The sequence below is a fragment of the Nylanderia fulva genome, unplaced genomic scaffold (genome assembly GCF_048542155.1).
Source record: "Nylanderia fulva isolate GAGA-0341 unplaced genomic scaffold, ASM4854215v1 Scaffold8, whole genome shotgun sequence".
Taxonomy (NCBI): domain Eukaryota; kingdom Metazoa; phylum Arthropoda; class Insecta; order Hymenoptera; family Formicidae; genus Nylanderia; species Nylanderia fulva.
The window spans coordinates 3934023-3954523 of NW_028190916.1; the positions used below are offsets into that span (position 1 = coordinate 3934023).

Genomic DNA, 20501 nt, shown 5'->3' on the forward strand with positions numbered 1-20501 from the left:
AAGTTGCCTACGATCGAACGATGATTGCAGGCTTCGGGCGAGGAATCGGCGAGAGTGATGCTTGGTAACTTCTGGAACAGAAAAATCGCCTCCGCCACTGTCATTGCGGGTGATTTACTTTAAAAATTCAAGCGGAAATGGAGAAAAGCGCGATGCGTCAAGGCGAGAGCATAAAAATCGTCGGAGTGACCATCGTCAAGAAAAGTTTCCGGGACAAAAGATAGTAGTGAATCTTCGCGGACGATCGGTAGAAATGCATAAAGAAGCGTATAACAGGCAAAGAGAAAAAATTGTCAAAATATATGCAATCTCGATTTATACATGTGCACGATTTATATAAAGTGATCGGAAATATTTCTTATAATATGTCAGGCAGCTGACACATTTATCCAATGCTTATATCTACATTTATTCTAAAGGAGAGAAAAAATTTCGATAAACAGCTGAAGTTTGTACGATGCAAAAGGTATAAACACGGTAAGATATGTAAATGCTGCTATATATTTTTAAATCATGAGGATACATTCAGCGTGTACATCTTTGCGTTTTGTTTTCGAAATTTATAAGAAAAATGTGAAATGTGTTATAAAGGAAAAGGTAATTAGAATAAAACACTTAAAAATGAAATATAATATTTTTCTGTTTTTTAAGAGAATCTAAGAGATTTATTAAAAATAAAAATCTCAAATTGAGATTTTATTTAATTGCTTGTATCGCACCAAGAAATGTGTCCTGTGTATAAGGATTCAATTAAAAAAACAAATTGTCTTTGAAACTGATCGTCATACAAGAGCTCTTATAAGCTCGGAAAATTTAAATTTGTTTCAGAAAAATTTTGCTAATTTCTTAATTGTTAAAAATGAAATATTGTATTGTATATTATGTGTATGTGTAGATTTCGTAGCAGATATTTTTTGCCAATTAAGACATTGTAAGCAACACTGATACATAAGATGCAGAAGCCTTTAAAGTCTGAAATATAATATTGATTTTATATAAAAACATATTATATGTATTAAGTAAGGAAGAATTTTAAAAAAAGATATACTTTCTAAAATAGCTTACATCTCCAAAAACTTGCAAAGACAAATCGTTAAATTTTCCGATTGTTAAAGTCAATCGTTTCTGTGATCTCAACATTATAATCAATAGAACTCGACTTTCATTGGGTTTTGCGTCATACCAAAAAGCTTCGTAAGCTGTATTTGCGATCAATTTGCTCTGTAAAAAAGAAGACTATATCATTAACAAGGAAAATTTAAATAAATTGCTATATATTTCGTAAAAAAGAAAATCAGCCCTTTTTAAGATTAATTATTTTGTTGAGTTTTGTATGATAAAACAACTTTTTGCAAAATAAAACTGATTCTTTAAATCACTAATATTTGTGAAAGATAAAGGCTTATTTAAATCTTATTATTTAGATATTTCTTATTAAACCTTATTGCTAAGATATTCTCCAGCAAAGCAAAAAATGAAAGCTTCCAAAGTGATAGCGATATAAAAAAAGAAAGACTTCAGCAATAAGGCGTATCCTTGATCGCTTGCAATAGACTAAAATATCGAACAGAGATCGTTATTATCAGACATATGCATACATTGTTTTATATTAATATAAAATATTCGTAAACGAGACTCACTGTCAAGATCGCAAATGCTATACAACAAATGACAAGTGTATTCGTAAGAAATTGCAACAGCGCTATGTAAGAGAAGAGCTTCTCGATGTTATCCGAAAACGCAATAAGATCTTGATGTTTGCGAATGACTGCGCCTGTTGCGTTTTTCCACGACTTGTACTCGCGTTTTCCTGAAAATAACTCGAACAATCCTCGACACACAATATCTATCTGGCCACTTACATGCAGTATCTAAAACCAAGGTAGTACTGTGTCGTAAAAGCAAATGGAGCTTTGCGGATCTTACGATTTAATGAGACGATTTAGCGAATCTTTACATTCAAAACATATATGATTGCAAATACAAGTCTTGATTTTTAACATCCAATTTTAGGTGAATTTGTCAAAAATTAGATAAGAATAATCATTTATGTTACTTAACAATGTTAATATGAATCTAAAAAAATTGAAAACTTACCAGTGTCATTATCAGTGCATTCAGCATCCCGATTACTGAAGCGTTGCTTAGCAGCTGAATAAATTGAACGAACATAACGATTTCGTATATAGGAGAGAATTCGTGAACAAAGGGAAATTTCATCTTAAGAAAGAGCTCCTTTTCACTGGTCTCAGCATTCGTATCCATATTATTAAGTTCTATTATTACAGAACTGTAGACTACGACGGCCATGGCATATATGCCGATAATCAACATCGAACATCGATGCGAAACATTCGTTTTATTCATCATGATACGCATGTTAAGAGCGATAGAGTCGCAATTGCGCCAATCCCGCAACATCGATGTTAAAATATCGTTAAATAATCTGAAAAGATTATCCTTAACACATAAACTAATGAATTAGACGTTCATCTAACTATGGTAGATTATGGGGAAAAAATCGCAGAACTCTGCGCGGATCTATCATCGATAAGGTACCTATAGTTTCTGAAAAAATCTTTCGTCGATCTTTTATCGACAAATATCGTCATGTACGATGAACAATTTAATAAAACACATTTTCAATCTGTACATCGAATAATAGTACATATATATGTGTAACGAGATCTCTTACCTCTGATTCAGCCAGAGGATAATCAGCTTCAGACAAAGCAAACTGTAAGGCAACGTGGTGCTCACGCTGTCCACCAGATCCGGGAAATTATTAGTTTCAATGCAAGCGATGATGTATCTGAACTGAAACGTTTGTGCGAGACCTAAAGAGACTGTCCAACCAATCCGACATAACATGGCACGCGGGGAACCTGGCCAAATCCCGATGGCTCGCAGCCCGAATTCGACCGCAGGGTTCACGATGGAACCCATTTTACGTTAAGTTCCGATTAACGAGACCGACGACTCCTCTCCTCGGTACGTTTGACAATAAGCTCCCTTTTAATGGGCCGCCCTTAATGGTGGTCGTCGAAAAGTTACCACATTGTTACTAGTTTGATACAACGTATATAGGAAATCTCACCTACCTCGCCACGCAACGCCGAGTAATCCTCGTACTCCGGATTCCAGGAGGGGTCGTCGAGCCAAGCCGCGAGTCTTCCCAAGGTGGTCGTCAACCGTTCGGAAATTATTCATCGCACTATACGAGTGCGGTATATCATAAGAGAAGGAAACTACAACCGTATGATTTCAAACTTCTCGTCGACGAAAAAGAATAGATGTCGAAGTAATAAGTTTTTTAGATGTCGGCTGAAGGGCGCAATGTTATTTGCTTTAAAAATGCAGGGCGGTAAGCTTGCGCTTTCGTTACTGAGTTACGATCGAAAGCAAGACGGAGGACTTCGCGAAGAAGGGACTCGAAATGCGCATCGACACGAGCAATGATGCAGTGTTCCTTCGGCGCGACTAGCGTCAAGATGTGAGAAAAGAAATCGGCAGAATGTATAACAAATACATTTCTTATAAACCGAGATTTCTCGGCTTTTTTATTCGTTCAATAATATGAAGAATAACTATGTGTGAGTGCAGAGTACAGATTTTTTTCTCCATATCCAGTGTTCTCAATGTCTAATGCTACATGTGAAGTGTTAAAAAAATTTATAACTACATGTGTAATATACATATACTTACATAAAATGAGCTTATTTATTATGACAGTGTTGATTTTTATTATAATTCACATCCATACATATAAAATTCTCCATATCATTGAACAAATAAATTTGTTATAAACCAAAATTTCGATTTTCTTGTACTTTTATCAATATTCACAGATTTATCTGTATCCTGAAAATAAATTAAAATGCAAACAAAATGAATAAAACTAAGAACAGAAAAGTATCTTTTTTTACACAATTTTTAAATAATTATATAAAATTATGTCTATTGTCACTGTTTAAGATAATGTCGAAATAATTATTGCATCGTAATGAGTGAATTTTAAACAGCAATCTATATACAATTATTGCAATTTTAAATTTCAATATGTGTCGTATAACATCAAAACATTCATCAAAATAGAGTATCGCTAAAAGCGATGATTGAGAATTGTCCTGACAGCTACAACTTCCGAATGATCTAAAATTAATTAAAATATCAATTAATCAAAATATTTGACAATCAAAATTCCATTAAAATACAAAATTATTTTAACACAAAATTCGATAGAATATATCAAAAATATCACATGTCATATTTAGAATTATGTAATCATGTAATAAACTATCTCAAAATAATGTATAAAATAAGTAAAATGACAATCGCATAAAATTAAGGTCTTTTCTTTCAAGAAAAAATTTAACGCTCTTTAGTGCGGAATTAATTTATTATTTATAATAATAAGAGCGTTTATTTCCAGTAGCAAATAAATGAACAGTTCTAAATTGCAGAAGAAATTGCATGATAATTTCGTAAAACGATGCACTTTAGTAATAAGTTGCATTTTAATAATAAGTCGTTTTTCTTTGCCGACTTACGATTGCTTAGTGATTTCCTGTAATATATTATTTGCTTCATAGAAAAGTAATTGTTTATTTTTATCATCTAGGTCTTTGGACAAGCAAACGTACTTTCATTCCAATCTTCTGTCATTGTCGCAAAGAAATATTCTAATTGATGTTTCGGTCGAATTATATGGCATATATATATGTAAAATTTTAATATATAAAATAAACGCAATAAATTTTTCTTTTAATAAAATTATTCTGGAAAGAATCTTGAAATTTAATTTCTTATTTACGCAAAAAGCAACAATTTAAAGTTGAACATTCTTCGAAGAATAGTAAATTATGAAATATAGCAAAAATTTTGAATTTTTATATAATTTGAAAATTAATTTAAATTGTGTTGTCCTATAAAATAAACTAATTCTTTTGATCATAAAATTTAATATCTTGATCACTTTACATTACTTACATAATTGACTATGTATAAGCGATGTAAAAAATGATCAAGATATTAAATTTTAAGATCAAAGGAATGAATTATTTAATAAAACAAGATTTAAATTAATTCTCAAATTATATTAAAATTTATATTTTTATATATTTCACTTTTAAATTTATCGCCCTTCAAGAAATGTTCAACTTTAGATTGTTCGTTAAACATTAAACTCAAAAATTGCAGGAAGTCCGGCAATGCTTGAAAACCCGTATAAATGAAGGGCTACCGATACTGAGTTGCATGGTGACCAGCAAATCATGCAAAAAAGATGCGTTGCATCAGGAATTTGTATGAGGAATCCATCGAAATGCCGATCAGCCGCAGAGTGAATTCCATCGGACCGCCGACGGTGCTCGTATGTAAGTATCGTTCTCTCTGTCTGCGCTTCTCGACAATTGATTGATCCCGCCAATTGTTACAGCCACTCACACGTATGTGCGACCGCTGTATTTCGCAGTTTTATCACGTCTTTACCTTTGAAGAGAGTTTCTTTGGATCTTTCTTCATTGAGCGCGTCTGGCCATAAGTCATGTATACTACTGATGTCGGATAAAATCGTACGCTATATCGTAAAAATGGTCCATGAATAACTAATTGATCCCGAATGCAAAAGCAGCGAATAAAAATATTGTTAGCATCACTAGATCAAAGACCATCGTATACGAAATGTATCTAAATGTGCAACGATCATTAAAAAAAGGGAATTCGGAGATAAAAAACGGATTGATTGTACGTATTTTATCAAAATTTTACGTCGCTCGTGATGCGATCGCGAGATATGGGCTTTTAAAAAATATAATTTGTTAAATCATCCTTCCTTTCTCTCTCTTTCTCTCTCTGTAAACTTGACAAAATATATCTATAGATTATGAAATGTAATAACGAATCGTTTAATTTGGGGCATCTATTATACATAACGTTTGAGCAATATTTTCGTAAACTATGTAGATTTAAAACAGATTAATATTTTACATCAATTTTGGAATGCATTGAAAATTAATTAAACAAAACGTGAATTTTAAACATGAGCCTGTTCGTACATATATCTCTATGCGTATGTAAAAGAGAAATATAATCGTCTCGGAAAGAAATACAACTTTTTCGAAATTGTTCCCTCAGTTTCGACGTAAAATGTGCAACGAATAGTGAATAAATATTGTTGTGCTTGCGAATGAATTCACGTTTGCGAGAATTCTCCAGCACCTCCGGTCGGCTTTCACGATGCGACAATTTTACAACTGCAGAAACGCGTGCAAAACGGCAAAAGAGAGAGATCCTCCCTTATCCCTTCGCTCCTATAAAGTTACATCAGGTAATAAATTTTGTCCGTATCAGCTGTAGAGTGGATGCGCTACTTCCCTCCGACGAGCGCAGATGTAAGATTCGCGTATTTCATTTTATAAATGTATACATCACTGCCGTTTTGAAGAGAAATGTATCGCGTGATACAATTCCTTCGGAAGAGCGCGATGATAAACGTCATTCTCTCTCCTAACTTTTTGCGAGTGCGAAAATAAGAGAAACACGAGAAACACAACGTAGAAATGTAATGCACCGCGAAAATTGTATGTTACGGGAATTTGCTCTCGGCGAAAACCGACCTTTGAGTCCGAAAAATTCTCAGTAAAAAATTGCAGCACGATGTTTCATTTTTCTTTGTAAATCAAAATTGGCTGATTGTATCGCGCGCTCGAGATATCGTTAAATTTATTGTTCGCGAACCTATATTCGCTTAAAACAATCGCAAAAAATAGAGTATATCTCGATTTATATTCGCTCGTTGCATTTCGCGTCATAATCGTTCTTATAAATCATCCCTGTAGTGAAGTTATTGCAAACGTTATTGTTAGACGTTGTTCGGTCATCATCCGTGGTCTCAGAGGAAATCATAATACCAGTAGATAGAAAAATGTTGCGAACACATGCGAAATAATGCGCGCTGTAAAAATTTACGCGCGTTTTGGGAACGCGAATTCCAGTAAAACAGCAAGATTGAACAATATTGGGTCAACTTCGATACCGACTCTAAATAAAATTGCGTTTCATCGATAAACCCCTCAATTTGGAAGACTCAGTATAAATATAAATATGTACTTATAATAAATAATAATATCAAAATATATATTTTTAAACCATATCCTATTCATAGAAAAGTTTAATTTTATTACAAAGTGTAAAATTTTTTCTTATAGAATTTTTTGTTAGTAGGGTTAGAGCATCTCACTTTTATAATTCGCGATTTGTCAATTGAATGAAAAAATAAATAAAGAAAGAAAGAAATTTATGGATATATAAAATATAGAATATATAAAATGTCAAATTTAACTTTTTGTTATATAAAAAAATTATTAATATTTTAATGTTAATTAGAATCAAATAATAATAGTTTTGTGATAAAAAAATTTTTAAGGCACTTTTGAGACTTCCAAGAAAATATTAGATTTTCGAAAATATATTTTTTTATTGAATTCTTACAAATGTTCGTAGTTTACCAAAGAAAAGCTTGTGTGGATTTCAATTATTATTCACAAAGGATAAAAATAAAATAAAAATTATATTCTATGACACACACACACACATGTACACAACAAAAATTAGAATTGTAAATATATATTTCAATGATCTCTTGTATAAAAAAATATACTAATATACAAAGTGTACAAGATATATTTCTAAACAATGATTATATCAAAAATCTATAACAATAGAACACTGTTATAAAAACTGTTTCTCTTTACGCTCGAGAAACACTTTATTTCTCCTATATTTTCAAAGTTCATTGTAAAAGTGCATCGCAAAGATGTCGAAACAAGAACACAGATTTCCCATCAAATTAATATATCACATGATGTCTCCCAATCTGATTACCGATTCAATAAACATTATCCCAGCAAGTGATAAATTTTGTAAATTGTTCGGCAATGGATAAAAAATGTTATATATGTACAGTTACAAAATTGACATATACACGATAAAAAAGATAGATCGTATACCTCTTTATCGAATTGATCTCGTAATCGTATTAATCCGTTCGATCAGAATCCGAAATAATTACATTATTTGTGCAATATATTCAATAATTATACCATTGTAACGCACGAAATCCAGAAAACACGTTACTCGTAATTATTGAAAACGCCCAATTATATTTGCAGAATCGAAAACATAATTACGATGTATATCTACGCTTCGTCGAAAAGGATATAAAGCCGATATTGATGCGAACAATGAAGTAATTAACGAACACTGCACGTTCAAACGCGTTCAATGTATCAATCGACCGAATTTACATGCCGTTGTAAGCAGGTCCACCGCCACCTTCGGGCACGACCCAATTGATGTTCTGACTCGGGTCCTTGATGTCGCAAGTCTTACAGTGAATGCAATTTTGCGCATTGATCTGTAATCTCTCGCCATCTCCGCTTTCTAACGGCACGAATTCGTAAACACCTGAAAGCAGATTACACACATACGTGTTTTGGACTTAATTGACACGTTCCCGAATATCTTCCAATTCAAACTGCATCGAAGGATATATCAAATCACCGAAAGTTATTCGACATGCCGACAAACAACGAAATGTACTGTCAAATGTAATAATGCGATTAAGGATGTATGGGAGATATAATCGGAGACAAAAGTATCAACGCTATATATTTATCTTTCAACAAATTATTATTATATTCCTTTAAATAGTTTAGTGAATGTTAATATAATTTTGCAACATTGTTCTTTAAAATTCCAGGTAACATGTAAAAAATTTACGTAATACCTTTTTTCGGTATTTACGTAATATAATCAATCAAAGTAACAAATTTTTACAAGATTATATGCAAAACCGGCAGAAATTTAAATTGCAATAACTTTTAAATAAATTAATGAATTAAAATGTTAATAATAGCTTTAGTATCAAAATAAAAGCAATCTATATAATTTTTATAAATTTTGTATTATCTTTAGATGTCCTCCATACATCCTTAATGAACTCAAGCTGCTGCTACTCTTGTTTTCATGCTATTTACTGTTGTACGAAAATGTTGAAAATTTCGCGATAAAGAACAATTTATTCAGCACGTTTTATTCAACAGATACGTATATCCTCGACGTTACGGAGTGTGAGATTTACACCGCGAAGGTCACATCGTGACCTCGGCCAGACAGTCGATAACCCGGTCCCCACCAGCTCCCAGACGGTGCAGCTATCCTGTAGGAAAGCTCCCAGACGAGCTTCTCGCCAATGCCCCGGGTCCGTGAAGGGGAAACAGGAAGACGCAGCCCCGGAGACGGAAAGGATAGACGAGAGGATGAAGAAGGAATACATCGTAAAAATCAAGGGTGAGTGTTCGAGAGACAATGGTGCGAGGGTAGACGCATAAATTTGTCTGCTTCGAAAGCAACACGATGTACAAGATGTCCAAGCAAGACATAAATGACAGAGTTTGAATGAAACAGAATGTTGAGATACAACGAAGCTGTTGAGCTCAATAGATTTAGAATCGTACGTAATCAATAAGTAGAAATTTCGAGGATTTAATCAGATAACAACCGTAGATTGTCAGCAGTCATGGATAAGAACAGAATTCTATTCGGTTAAAAATTTCATCATGAATTTTACTCCGATAAAGTTTTAATTTAAAAATTCTAAAGACATTTAATTAAAAGAAAGCTACAACTTATTATAAAAAAAGTAATATTTCAGATTTATTAAACAATATAGTAAAATTTATATTATTTAATAATATATTATGAATAATATATTATGAATAATATATTATTATATTCTATATATATATTATTAATAACATATTAAAATATATTATTAATAATATATTATTTACACATATTATACATATTATTAATAATATATGATCATTAATAATATATTATCATTAATAATATAACAAAATTTAATTTGACTGCAGTAGCTTTGTCTATAAATAACAAACACGTTAATGCAATTTTTCGTAACAGTCATAATCCTTGCGTCTCTTATGTATTATACCTCTAATTCAATTTATTGTGTTGTGAATGTACTGGCTCTGAATTTCGCTTCTCTATTACAATAGCGAGAACTCGACAACTCTCCGCAACAGTAGAATTATACAATATTATTAAATTTAATTGCCTTATGTACGTAGAGCACCTTATGTATGATAGTTGTCGTATGTACGTGACGCAGAAATAATTTTGCTGCTGAACTAAATTCATTTTCCTTTAAGGTAGATTTAATAACAGCGAAGCTACCAAACAAAATTTTAAAAATTCAGCAAATATTTAGCAACAAATTCGAATATTTTATGATTCAGCTTTCTTATATAAATATGTGTGTAATTCTTACACGGAAAACAAATTAGTCACCAGCTGTGTTAGCTAAATTTTAGCTGTCCCTATGTTACAACCTGAAATTTAGTATCATGTTTAAATTTTATCTATGGTAACTAATATTTTTAGCTATAGTTTAACAAAGAAATCTATAGCTAAAAATATTAGCTATTATAGTTAAAATTTATAGGCATATGATGACTAAATTCTATGTATATAAAATTATAATATAATATAGGGACAGCTAAAATTGAACTACGGTGCATATATGTGTGTATAATATGAAAAATATCCATGTTATTATTATTATAACATGAATTTTAAAAGATAAATGACAAACTTTATGAGCAACTCGAAACACCTTTCATTATTAATGATACATTTCAGGATCATGATAGAAATTGTCAAGGAACAGAGAGAGAAAGGATAAATCGACAAGGTTGTTGGCCGGAGCTACAGGGCGCTGTTCGATTTTGGGGGTTGAGCTTGGTCCGGGGTTGTCTAGCCATGCGGGGGTTGTCCGGGTGGCTCAGGTTCAAGGACACAACGGTCGATAAACCCCCGACAAGACTGGAAAAAGAGAGGGGAAAGAGAGAGAGACGCGGGCTTGAGGGCGGAAGAGGAAGAAACTGGTGGATTGCTTGCAGTCTGCGGAAATTTATCGCCGACAAAATTGATCACTTTGTAATATTCTTAAAATGCTGAATAATTTTGCATAAAACAGATTTTCGTGAAAAGCGAATTTATTAATATATTTAGCAAGTTTAAATATTTGATGAAATCGTATATATATACTTACGTCAGAAGTCAAAAAAGTTGAGAGCTAAATATATTCATTACAAATATAATAGATTTGAATGTTTACCCCAAAATATTTTAATAATAATAGATCTTATAATAGATTATTTTGTTCTCCTGAAGATATAACAAATATTATGTATCTACATATGTTCGGAGAAAAATGTAAAACAATTATTTTTAAAAACTACCTAAAAATTTTTTGTCTATTATATTTTAAATAATGAAATGAAATATAAAAGTAGTTAAATCCACGTAAAATTACGTGGAACAAATTTCGCAATGTTGCAAATCTATTTTTTCGTCATTAACGTGTTGAATGTTTCCATTTACAATAAGCTAAGCATTTTAAATATTCTCGATTAAAAATTGATTTCAATATATTAATAAGCGTTTTTAGCAATTTCATGCGGAACAAATATTTATGTTGTATTAAATATATTTAATTCAAATTATGCACAACCAAATAAAAAGAGATAACCGTGAAAGAATTTATATTTAGTAATTAAAAAATTATTAATGTAATTATTAATTGCTTGCTCTTAAAAATATAAACATTTTTTAAAACTATTTTCTCAATTAATAATATTTCCTTCAAAAATTATAATACTGCAAAATTATTAGCTTCTGAATATATTGGTATTCAAAAGAAAATTAAATATGCTTCTGAATTCATACAGTTCATTAAAAATAGATGTTAGATAAATGGAATAATTAGAAAAATATAAATATGATATTTTTCTATTATTTATCCATTTTTTTCAATAAATACTTTTTCGCGAAATAAAGTCCGCATTAAATGTATCCGTACGAAAAAAATCAACTTTTATCACTAAAGCTTATTCAATGAACAAAATAGTTTATATCGTCTTCGTTTTAATATTTATTTTGTTATTGTTTTTATTTTGCAGAAGCTTTTTTAGCTCGATTTGGCTTCTTTTGATATGTTTCGTAAATGTAAAAATTAATATAAACTTGTAACATCTATAAAGTTTTTTAATTTAATCATTCGCATTAAAATAATGTGTCAAAAGATTAAAAATGTATCTAATATATTCTGCAGTGTATAGGTAATGTTAATAGCATGCATTCTACTAATATATTTACCAACTATTTCTACTGACTTTTCTACTGATTTAATTAAAATAATATAATCACATGCATTAAATTGACTTACCAGCAGGACAAAATCGGCCTTCCGGACCAGCAAATTTAGCTAGATTCCGTTTCACTGGAATAGTATCATCCATCAAAGTTAAATGGGCTGGTTGATCAGCTTCGTGATTCGTACCGGTTAGAGCCACTGATGACAGAAGATCAAAAGACACTTTATTATCTGGTTTAGGATATTCTATAGGCGTCGATTCAGCTGCAGATTTCAACTTTTGATAATCAGGTCCTGCAAACATAATAAATAGAAAACATTTTAAAATATTATTTGAAATTTGGCATTTACGATATTTTCCAAGAAATTTTTTTAAATATCTTTGCTAAAATTTCTGCTTACCTCCATGAGAAAAAGTCCACGGTTCTCTTCCGCCCACTAACATGGATATTCCTGAATACATCAAGCCACCATAAAGTCCAAGAGAAGTGTGGAAGCTAGGTCTCATGTTTCTCACGGCTTTCAGTTCTTTATAAATCCAACTACTTTTTATTTTATCTATATATGTTTTTGGTTCTAAGCCTTTCGTCGGTGAGGTATTAGTTTCCGCATCTATAATCGCTTCGACAACACTTTCCGCAGCCAACATACCACTTTTCATAGCATTATGAGTTCCTTTAATTTTGGGTACATTTAGAAAACCTGCTGTACATCCAATAAGGCAACCACCAGGAAATTGAAGTTTCGGAATAGATTGGAATCCACCCTCTCCTAATGCTCTAGCTCCATAAGCTATTCTATAATTAAGAAACACAAATATAAGAATATAAGGAGTATAAAAATAATGCAAGTAATCAAAATAAATTTCTTATTACAAATAATAACCTTTTTCCTCCTTCAAATGTGGGCCTAATGCTAGGATGTTGTTTAAATCTCTGAAACTCTTTGAATGGAGATAGATAGGGATTGGTATAATCCAATCCTATAACAAAGCCTACAGCAACTAAAGGTGTTTCTTCATTTAGATGATATAAAAATGATCCACCATATGTATTTCTATCAAGTGGCCAGCCAACTGTATGTTCAACTGCTCCAGGTTTATGTTTGCTTGGCTCTATCTCCCAAACCTGCCAAATATATGTTTTGTTTTATAATAATATATATTTTTACAATTTTTCAAATTCTGAGACACAACTATATAATAATTACCTCTTTTAATCCAATGCCATATGTCTGTGGCTCGCAATCTTTCCTGAGATTCAATTTCTTCGATAACTGTTTTGTCAAATGACCATGACAGCCTTCTGCAAATATGGTACATTTTGCATGAAGTTCCATGCCCCGTTCGAATGTATCTTTGGGTGAGCCATCTTTAGCAATACCAACATCATTTGTAGCCACTCCTTTGACAGATCCATCTTCATGATATAAAACTTCTGACCCAGCATAACCAGGATATATTTCTACACCAGCAGCTTCTGCTTGTTCACCAAGCCATGCCACAACATGCCCTAATCTGTATATAAATACATAAATTTTACAATTAAAAATATATTCATCACTTATTAATCCTTTTCTTTACAATAATAATAAATTTTGTTCACCTTACTATATAATTTCCATGATTATACATTGGCATTCCTTTAAAAATAGGTATAGATATTCTTTTCTTTTCTGTAAGAAATGCAAATTTGTCTTCCGTAACAGGAGTATTTAATGGTGCACCCAATTCTTTCCAACTTGGAAAAAGCTCGTTCAAGGCAATTGGATCCAAACAGGCACCACTAAGAATATGTCCTCCGATTGTAGATGCTTTTTCAACAAGAGTAACTCTTAGTTCCTTGCCATGCTTCTCTGCTAATCTACGAGCCTGAATAGCTGCCGATAATCCACCTGGACCGCCACCAACAATTAGAATGTCGGTTTCATCCACAAACCTTTCCATATTTACATCTAGCAAATAAAATATATATATATTTTCTCTCTCTCTCTCTCTCTCTCTCTTTTTCTCTTAATATTTTCTATATATTTTTAGAAATAAAAAAAAAATATACCTTTCCATCTTGAATCTTGCTCCCTGGGCACTACTGTGTAATGAGTCGTGATTTGAGGATATTTGGCATCCGAATAAGCTCTCTGGAAAATCCTTTGTAGTCTCTGTACTGTCAAAAAAAAAAAAAACAATCAAGCTTAAACTAAACGTATTCAAGCATATTATTTTATTATGTCTTAATAATAAATACATATTTAAGTATTTATATTGACAATTGCAAAATAATTCATTGTAAAAAAAAATAGATATGTATTTTTTATTATATTAAAGACATAGACAAGGCAAAGAATGTATAATATATTCGAATATTTCAAAAAGTTATACATTTCCAAAATTTTTCCGTTAGATTTCTGTACATTTGCACAGTCACTACTGATATATTGATCATGAACCTAGTAAAATTTCGTATTTTTGCAAACAACTGTTTTTCTGTTTGTTTTATGCAATAATAATCTGATATATATATAAATCGTCTTTTGTTATTTCAAATATTTACTTGCAAAAAACCCAAAAATTAAATCGATTTATTTGTCCTGACGCGCGCGAATTAATCAATTACATTTGTTTTTACACACTCTTTCTTTTAACGCGAAAACAAAAAATAAAATAAAACTTCTCGTGCTCTACAATACAAGAAAAAAGAAATCAAAGTATAGTAAAGTGTAGATACGGTACAATTAAAACAAAAATGATGCGAGGGCAAAGTACATTCGTGTTTACCTATCACGTAATGCAAGATAAATCACATTCGCGATTATAACGATTAAAAATAAAAAAAGAAACAAAAAATTACATTGTTCATTGCATATCAGAAATGCAATTAAAGTCAATATATTTATGTTGTAAATGATATACAAATTTATTAACGAGAAATGTACGAATATTATTCGGCGCTCACAAAATTAATAAAAATGTTTACATATGATTACGTACGTACGATACGTAATCTTTCTTAAACAATTTCATGTGTAACATATAATATTCAATTAATTATTAATATGTTTCATTAAGATAATTTTTCCAGTCGTTATCTCGTTCGAGTAAATAAATAATTGCTCTTTTATTCCAAAAGTCAGAGGGAACCCTAACCCTAATAAACAGCTGATCGAATATTGTATATATAAAGTTTAGGCGTTACCGAAAGAATTTGAATAAAACATTAACACTTACTATTTCCGGACGCGTTGAATACGAGAGCCATGATCGCGCACAAGTGCTGTAATCAACGACACAATTAATAAAACAAAATAAATCAGAGAGAAACCGGAGAACGGCCCCCGAGATTCAACGGTCGCGTCTAAGTACGCCCCCTGACAAAGTAGACATAAACTACGTTGTGACGCTCGGTAAAAAGCACGGTAAATGGTTCGATTCCGTGATATGGTTCATGTCTGAACTATTCAGCTAAGAACCAACTCAGCAAACACCGATATATAATTGTTACATTGCTATAATAAAACGGAATGTAACAGGTAATATAATGTGTACGTTACATGTAACATCCATGTTAGTTGTAATTTCCCACTCATAGATGCAACATTTTAATATAACATATATTACATTGTAGTTATATTGTAATTATATACCAAATAGCACATTGATGTATTGATAAGTCAGCTTATTTAATCAAAGATATGCACCTGCATCGGCTGCAATAATTATTGGCTTATGTAGCGCCTGTCTGTAAGTTTTATACATAAACATTACATGTATATATTACATGTCAAAAACTTATTTACGTACAATACATAGTATAATACGTCATGTCAAATTATATAATATTTCACGTATTATAATCAATATAACCTTATACCTATCTAAACTTGAGTTCGATATATCTCGATATGTACTTCGAGAATCGCGATAGATGAAATTTTCGAATTTTTCTCGCGACTTGTGGCAGCCCTGCGACTGCGGACGTCATTTTTTGCGCCATTTTTCGTCGCGATTCGCGTTACGTCGTTCCGTCGATTTGAGACGCGTCGTGTATGCAAATACACGCGTATATACGTCGAATATTCGCGAGCTTCGAGTCGGGCGCGAGTGAGCGGAGTGCACGATTGTCAAATGACAATCGAACGGCCTCGACGATTCTGATCCAGCGCGGGGTTTTGCGTTTTGTAGGTGGAGGGGAGAGAAGGACGCGGATCTTTCGAAAGTGGCACACGTAGGCAACAGGTGTCCAACGCCGTTAAATGCCGCACGCGCTTGACAGTTCGTGACAGCTGACGACGAGAAACGGGAGTGCGCAATAATCATTTATTCGTTTCGCTGAAACAACATTGTTTATTTCGCTCGCTGGCAGCCAGTGCCAGATCGAGCTCTCCTTCTCTCTCTCACTCTCTCTCTCTCTTTCTTGTTGGAGCACTCACGAGATTCTTCCCGAGATGAATTACGATTACTTGGTGAAGTTCCTGGCGCTCGGAAACTCCGGCGTTGGAAAAACAAGCTTTCTTTATCAATATACCGATGGTACTTTTAACTCTCGATTCGTATCCACTGTTGGAATTGATTTTAAGGAAAAACGAGTGGTAAGAAAATATATTTTATGTATATATATGTGTAAATTTTCATGTGATTACATTGTACGAAGGTTGCTTATGTTTGTATGTGTATAGTTTTAAATAAATTGTTTGTATATTAGAAATAATATTGCGATAACACAGACTTTGAATGATTAATGCTGCAAACTTAAGTAGAAGCGTTAAGTATCAGGCATGTGCCATGCGTACATATAGAGCAATGATAAATGATAAAAGAATTGTGTATTCTCTACGCTGAGACATTCTGTTTGATAAAAGTCATTTATTGTTACAGATATATCAAACAGCAAATGGCAGAAGTCAACGAGTGCATTTACAGCTTTGGGACACAGCTGGGCAGGAACGGTAAAGTACATGTAGATAAATTTGTAGTTAGAACATGTAATTAGACTTTGATCGCTAATCTAAATATGCATTTGTTGCACTCTTTGAGAAATGATCATAAATTTTAACAAATATGAAACATGTATTTATGTTATATTTACAATTATTCAATTAATCATGATAAAAATAATATAAACATGTATGATATTATGCTGCAACTATATTTTACATTAATAATATTGAAATAATAATTTAATTGCATTACTGCGATTAAGGCTTATATATGCCAAAGCGCATATTGCAAAAATCTGAAAGATTTGAACACATCGAATAATATATAAGTATTATTGATATTCTAATTAATATGTATGATGCATTCTGCATGTGCGCAAACACAAAGGTTTAGTGCTTCTAATCTAATATTCCACACAAGTAGTTTAACATTGTTAAAATCCAGGTTTAGAAGTCTAACCACAGCCTTTTACCGGGATTCCATGGGTTTTCTTCTAATCTTTGACCTGACCAATGAGTTGTCGTTTCTTGAAGTTAGAAACTGGCTGGAACAGCTTAGGGTACTCATCATTTATTATTGTGAATATTATGCAAGATTGGGGGTTTGGTTTATTTAACCAAACGATTCTTTGAATCAATTCTTTGTTTGAGTTGAATTCTATTTTTTTAAATTGCTGTGTATAACATCTTGATGTCTGTGTTGATATAATGCATGAATATAATTATTTTAATTATTTGTTTGATATATGGTTCTGGTATGAAGTATGTGGGTGTGATTGGTAGGGTTGATTGCAGAATACTAACATGGCTCTAAATTTAAACAAATGTGACACAAGCTATCTGAACTATTTAAAAATAAGCATGTATTATATTTATAAAATACTTGCTTGGATTGTGCTAACAATTTTGTGAAAGAATTGGTATAATACCAATACTCAATACATATAATTGGATAATCTAACAATAAATGCCATTATTTTGCATTTATTTGCATCAATTAACATATTTAATGTGAATAAATACAGGAACATAAAATACATTTATATTTTTATATTAATATGAATATATAAATTGAGAAAAATCTGTTAAATATATTTAAGAATTCTTACCAAAAAAATGCTATTTTTTCTATGCATTATGCATAGTATTTTGAATTTTTTTATGTAATAACAAGTTATATAAAAATTGAGAATATGCAAATTTTCCAATTTGTATGACGTTTTAATTATATTTTAATCAATACCATTGCTCAAACTATCATTCGATTTAAAAATTAGTGAATATTTAATGAAGAAAGTAACATTAATGACTAAGAAATTCATTATTAGACGAAGAAAGTCGTTTTTTTAAAACGGTATGTATGCCTATGTATGCTTCAAAATTGGATAATGTAATTGTAAATTTAGTTTGCATGAAATGTTTTTGTCTAACACGCTTGCCTCGAAATTTTTTACGTTTATTGAATTAACGGGATATTTTTATGTATAAATACGCACAGACACACGCATATTCTGATGAACCAGACATAATTCTCTGTGGCAACAAATCCGATCTTGAAGACAAACGTGTCGTCAGCGAATATAAAGCGCGAGATCTTGCTCAAAGGCACGGGTAAGTCAAATCAGAAATTGTAAAACGCATGTAACGTCATTTAAAAATACATATATCGTGCAATATATATACATATTTTTAATATATTCGCTCAAGTGAAATTATTCTCTTTTGCAGCTTGGTTTATTTGGAGACAAGTGCCGCGACCGGCCAGAATGTCGAGCGCGCCGTGGAAATATTATTGGACCGCGTAATGCGCAGGATGGAGGCTACGGTGGACAAATCGTTGTTACCGCATCAAAAAGTTTTAAGATGCCACGAACGCGATACTCCACCGCCCAGTAGTTCCTGCTATTGCTGACAGTGCCGGTATATGTAGTTATCCAAAACTACTATGCCAAAAATCAAAGAAAAGAGCATATTATGAAACTGGCACTTTACATTTGTGAAACAAATGTAAATTTCATTATAAACTTTTTCAGTTAACATGTTTGTTGCGAAAAATCGGAATATAATTCTATATTAATTACTTTTATACATGCCACATTTGTAACAAAAATTATAATTCTTATAATCTCAAAAATTGTGAATATTGACGAAAAATTGTATTGAAAATGAAAATTAATTGACATAGTTGGAGAAAAACTTAATAGAAATGATAAAATATGGTTTAATTAATAATATTTTGATTGACAATAATATAGAAGTTTCAGTATTATGTGAATCTCATTATGAATAAATAAATATGCTTCGATTTTGAATTTAGTAATTAAAAAAATTTTTATAGAAACTATTTTTATTATATATCTTTTTCTGCAATGAAAGAAAAAGTGTAATTATGCACAATATTTTTTAATGTTATAGTTTTGTGGCAAAAATTGTGACTGCAATATTTATGCATATATATGTTATAATGACGGTGCAACAAACATGTTAAGAAACTGCGATAAATATATTTCTACAAAATAGCTGTCTAGCATACTTCTCACAGGAGACCATACATATGAACATTGAAAATTTCTTGTTATTCTATATACATATGTACTAAATGTCTTCCATCATCGCTTATTATCAAATGAAAGCACTCCTTGAATTCAGCAAACCTGCCAATGAACTCTCGATTACTATATTTATATAATAACGTGGAACTTTGTCTTCTACGGACATTGTTTTTTTCGGAATCTCTTTAACACGTTTACTCGGTCCTAAAATTCTTTGTATACTATTGTCGTCTTCCACTGTTACTTATCCTCGAATAATGACGTTCATTGAATTTTAACGGCATTATTTAATTAAGACTATCTTTTATTATCCTACAATAATACTGACGTTTTCTATCACTATTTCACACGCACAAGGTGTTCAATAAGTCAATCTTTTCTTACTTGCCAAAAGTGTGATATGCAACCGGTGTGTCGCAAGAGACGTTTTGGAAATTAAGGTAATTCACTTTTGACTGTGTGTAACGTATTTTTGATGATGTTATTATAATCAATCAGAGTCGATATATTTAATCATAAATGATTAATATATATATTATACACAAATTAAATCGAAATACCTTATAATGCGCGTAAACTAATCTCTTGTGATATTTATATCATATATTGAATGAAACTATAAATGATTGTATTGTGATTAATCACTAATGCCTCAATTTTATGAAATAAATACTACTACTATGTTGAAAGAGAATTATATATTTATAGTGTAATAAGTGTTTATAAATACATATGTATAAATATATCGATTTTTCCCCGAAATCTAAAACTTTGAA

At 31.5% G+C, this 20501-nt stretch overlaps 3 protein-coding genes and 1 long non-coding RNA gene across 4 annotated transcripts; 2 read left to right on the forward strand and 2 right to left on the reverse strand.

The window, feature by feature from the left end:
• Nucleotides 1–673: 673 nt before the first annotated feature.
• Nucleotides 674–3303, reverse strand: LOC114935174 (4-vinylanisole receptor-like). Its single transcript, XM_029299227.2, has 6 exons — nt 2696–3303; nt 2098–2446; nt 1641–1871; nt 1441–1554; nt 1066–1221; nt 674–972 (listed from the first exon to the last, which is right to left on the reverse strand). The coding sequence occupies exons 1-6, from the start codon at nt 2944–2946 to the stop codon at nt 922–924; spliced, it is 1152 nt and encodes a 383-aa protein (XP_029155060.2). The 5' UTR covers nt 2947–3303; the 3' UTR covers nt 674–921.
• A 4307-nt stretch (nt 3304–7610) lies between these two features.
• On the reverse strand, nt 7611–15606 carry LOC114935158 (electron transfer flavoprotein-ubiquinone oxidoreductase). Its single transcript, XM_085489225.1, has 8 exons — nt 15465–15606; nt 14296–14403; nt 13846–14194; nt 13451–13757; nt 13127–13368; nt 12644–13038; nt 12314–12535; nt 7611–8466 (listed from the first exon to the last, which is right to left on the reverse strand). Exons 1-8 carry the CDS (start codon nt 15493–15495, stop codon nt 8303–8305), a joined length of 1818 nt encoding a protein of 605 aa, XP_085345351.1. The 5' UTR covers nt 15496–15606; the 3' UTR covers nt 7611–8302.
• On the forward strand, nt 9028–11242 carry LOC146720020 (uncharacterized). The gene is made up of 3 exons (XR_014926276.1): nt 9028–9042; nt 9105–9351; nt 10726–11242. It is a non-coding gene; the product is annotated as an uncharacterized LOC146720020 (long non-coding RNA).
• A 600-nt stretch (nt 15607–16206) lies between the features above and the next one.
• Rab27 (RAS oncogene family member Rab27) lies at nt 16207–20003 on the forward strand. Its single transcript, XM_029307895.2, has 5 exons — nt 16207–16825; nt 17112–17182; nt 17619–17733; nt 18672–18784; nt 18902–20003. The coding sequence occupies exons 1-5, from the start codon at nt 16682–16684 to the stop codon at nt 19083–19085; spliced, it is 627 nt and encodes a 208-aa protein (XP_029163728.2). The 5' UTR covers nt 16207–16681; the 3' UTR covers nt 19086–20003.
• The last annotated feature ends 498 nt before the right edge of the window (nt 20004–20501 follow it).

Coding starts and splice junctions, on each gene's coding strand:
- LOC114935174 (XM_029299227.2), bottom strand. CDS start 2,946: ATGGGTTCCATCGTGAACCCTGCGGTCGAATTCGGGCTGCGAGCCATC. Junction 1,555..1,640: donor TAGCATTTGCGATCTTGACA/GTGAGTCTCGTT, acceptor TCGATATTTTAG/TCTATTGCAAGCGATCAAGG. Junction 1,222..1,440: donor GAGAATATCTTAGCAATAAG/GTTTAATAAGAA, acceptor TCTTTTTTACAG/AGCAAATTGATCGCAAATAC.
- LOC114935158 (XM_085489225.1), bottom strand. CDS start 15,495: ATGGCTCTCGTATTCAACGCGTCCGGAAATA. Junction 13,039..13,126: donor ACATTTGAAGGAGGAAAAAG/GTTATTATTTGT, acceptor TCTTAATTATAG/AATAGCTTATGGAGCTAGAG. Junction 12,536..12,643: donor GTGGACTTTTTCTCATGGAG/GTAAGCAGAAAT, acceptor TTATGTTTGCAG/GACCTGATTATCAAAAGTTG.
- Rab27 (XM_029307895.2), top strand. CDS start 16,682: ATGAATTACGATTACTTGGTGAAGTTCCTGGCGCTCGGAAACTCCGGC. Junction 17,734..18,671: donor ACTGGCTGGAACAGCTTAGG/GTACTCATCATT, acceptor AAATACGCACAG/ACACACGCATATTCTGATGA. Junction 18,785..18,901: donor GATCTTGCTCAAAGGCACGG/GTAAGTCAAATC, acceptor TCTCTTTTGCAG/CTTGGTTTATTTGGAGACAA.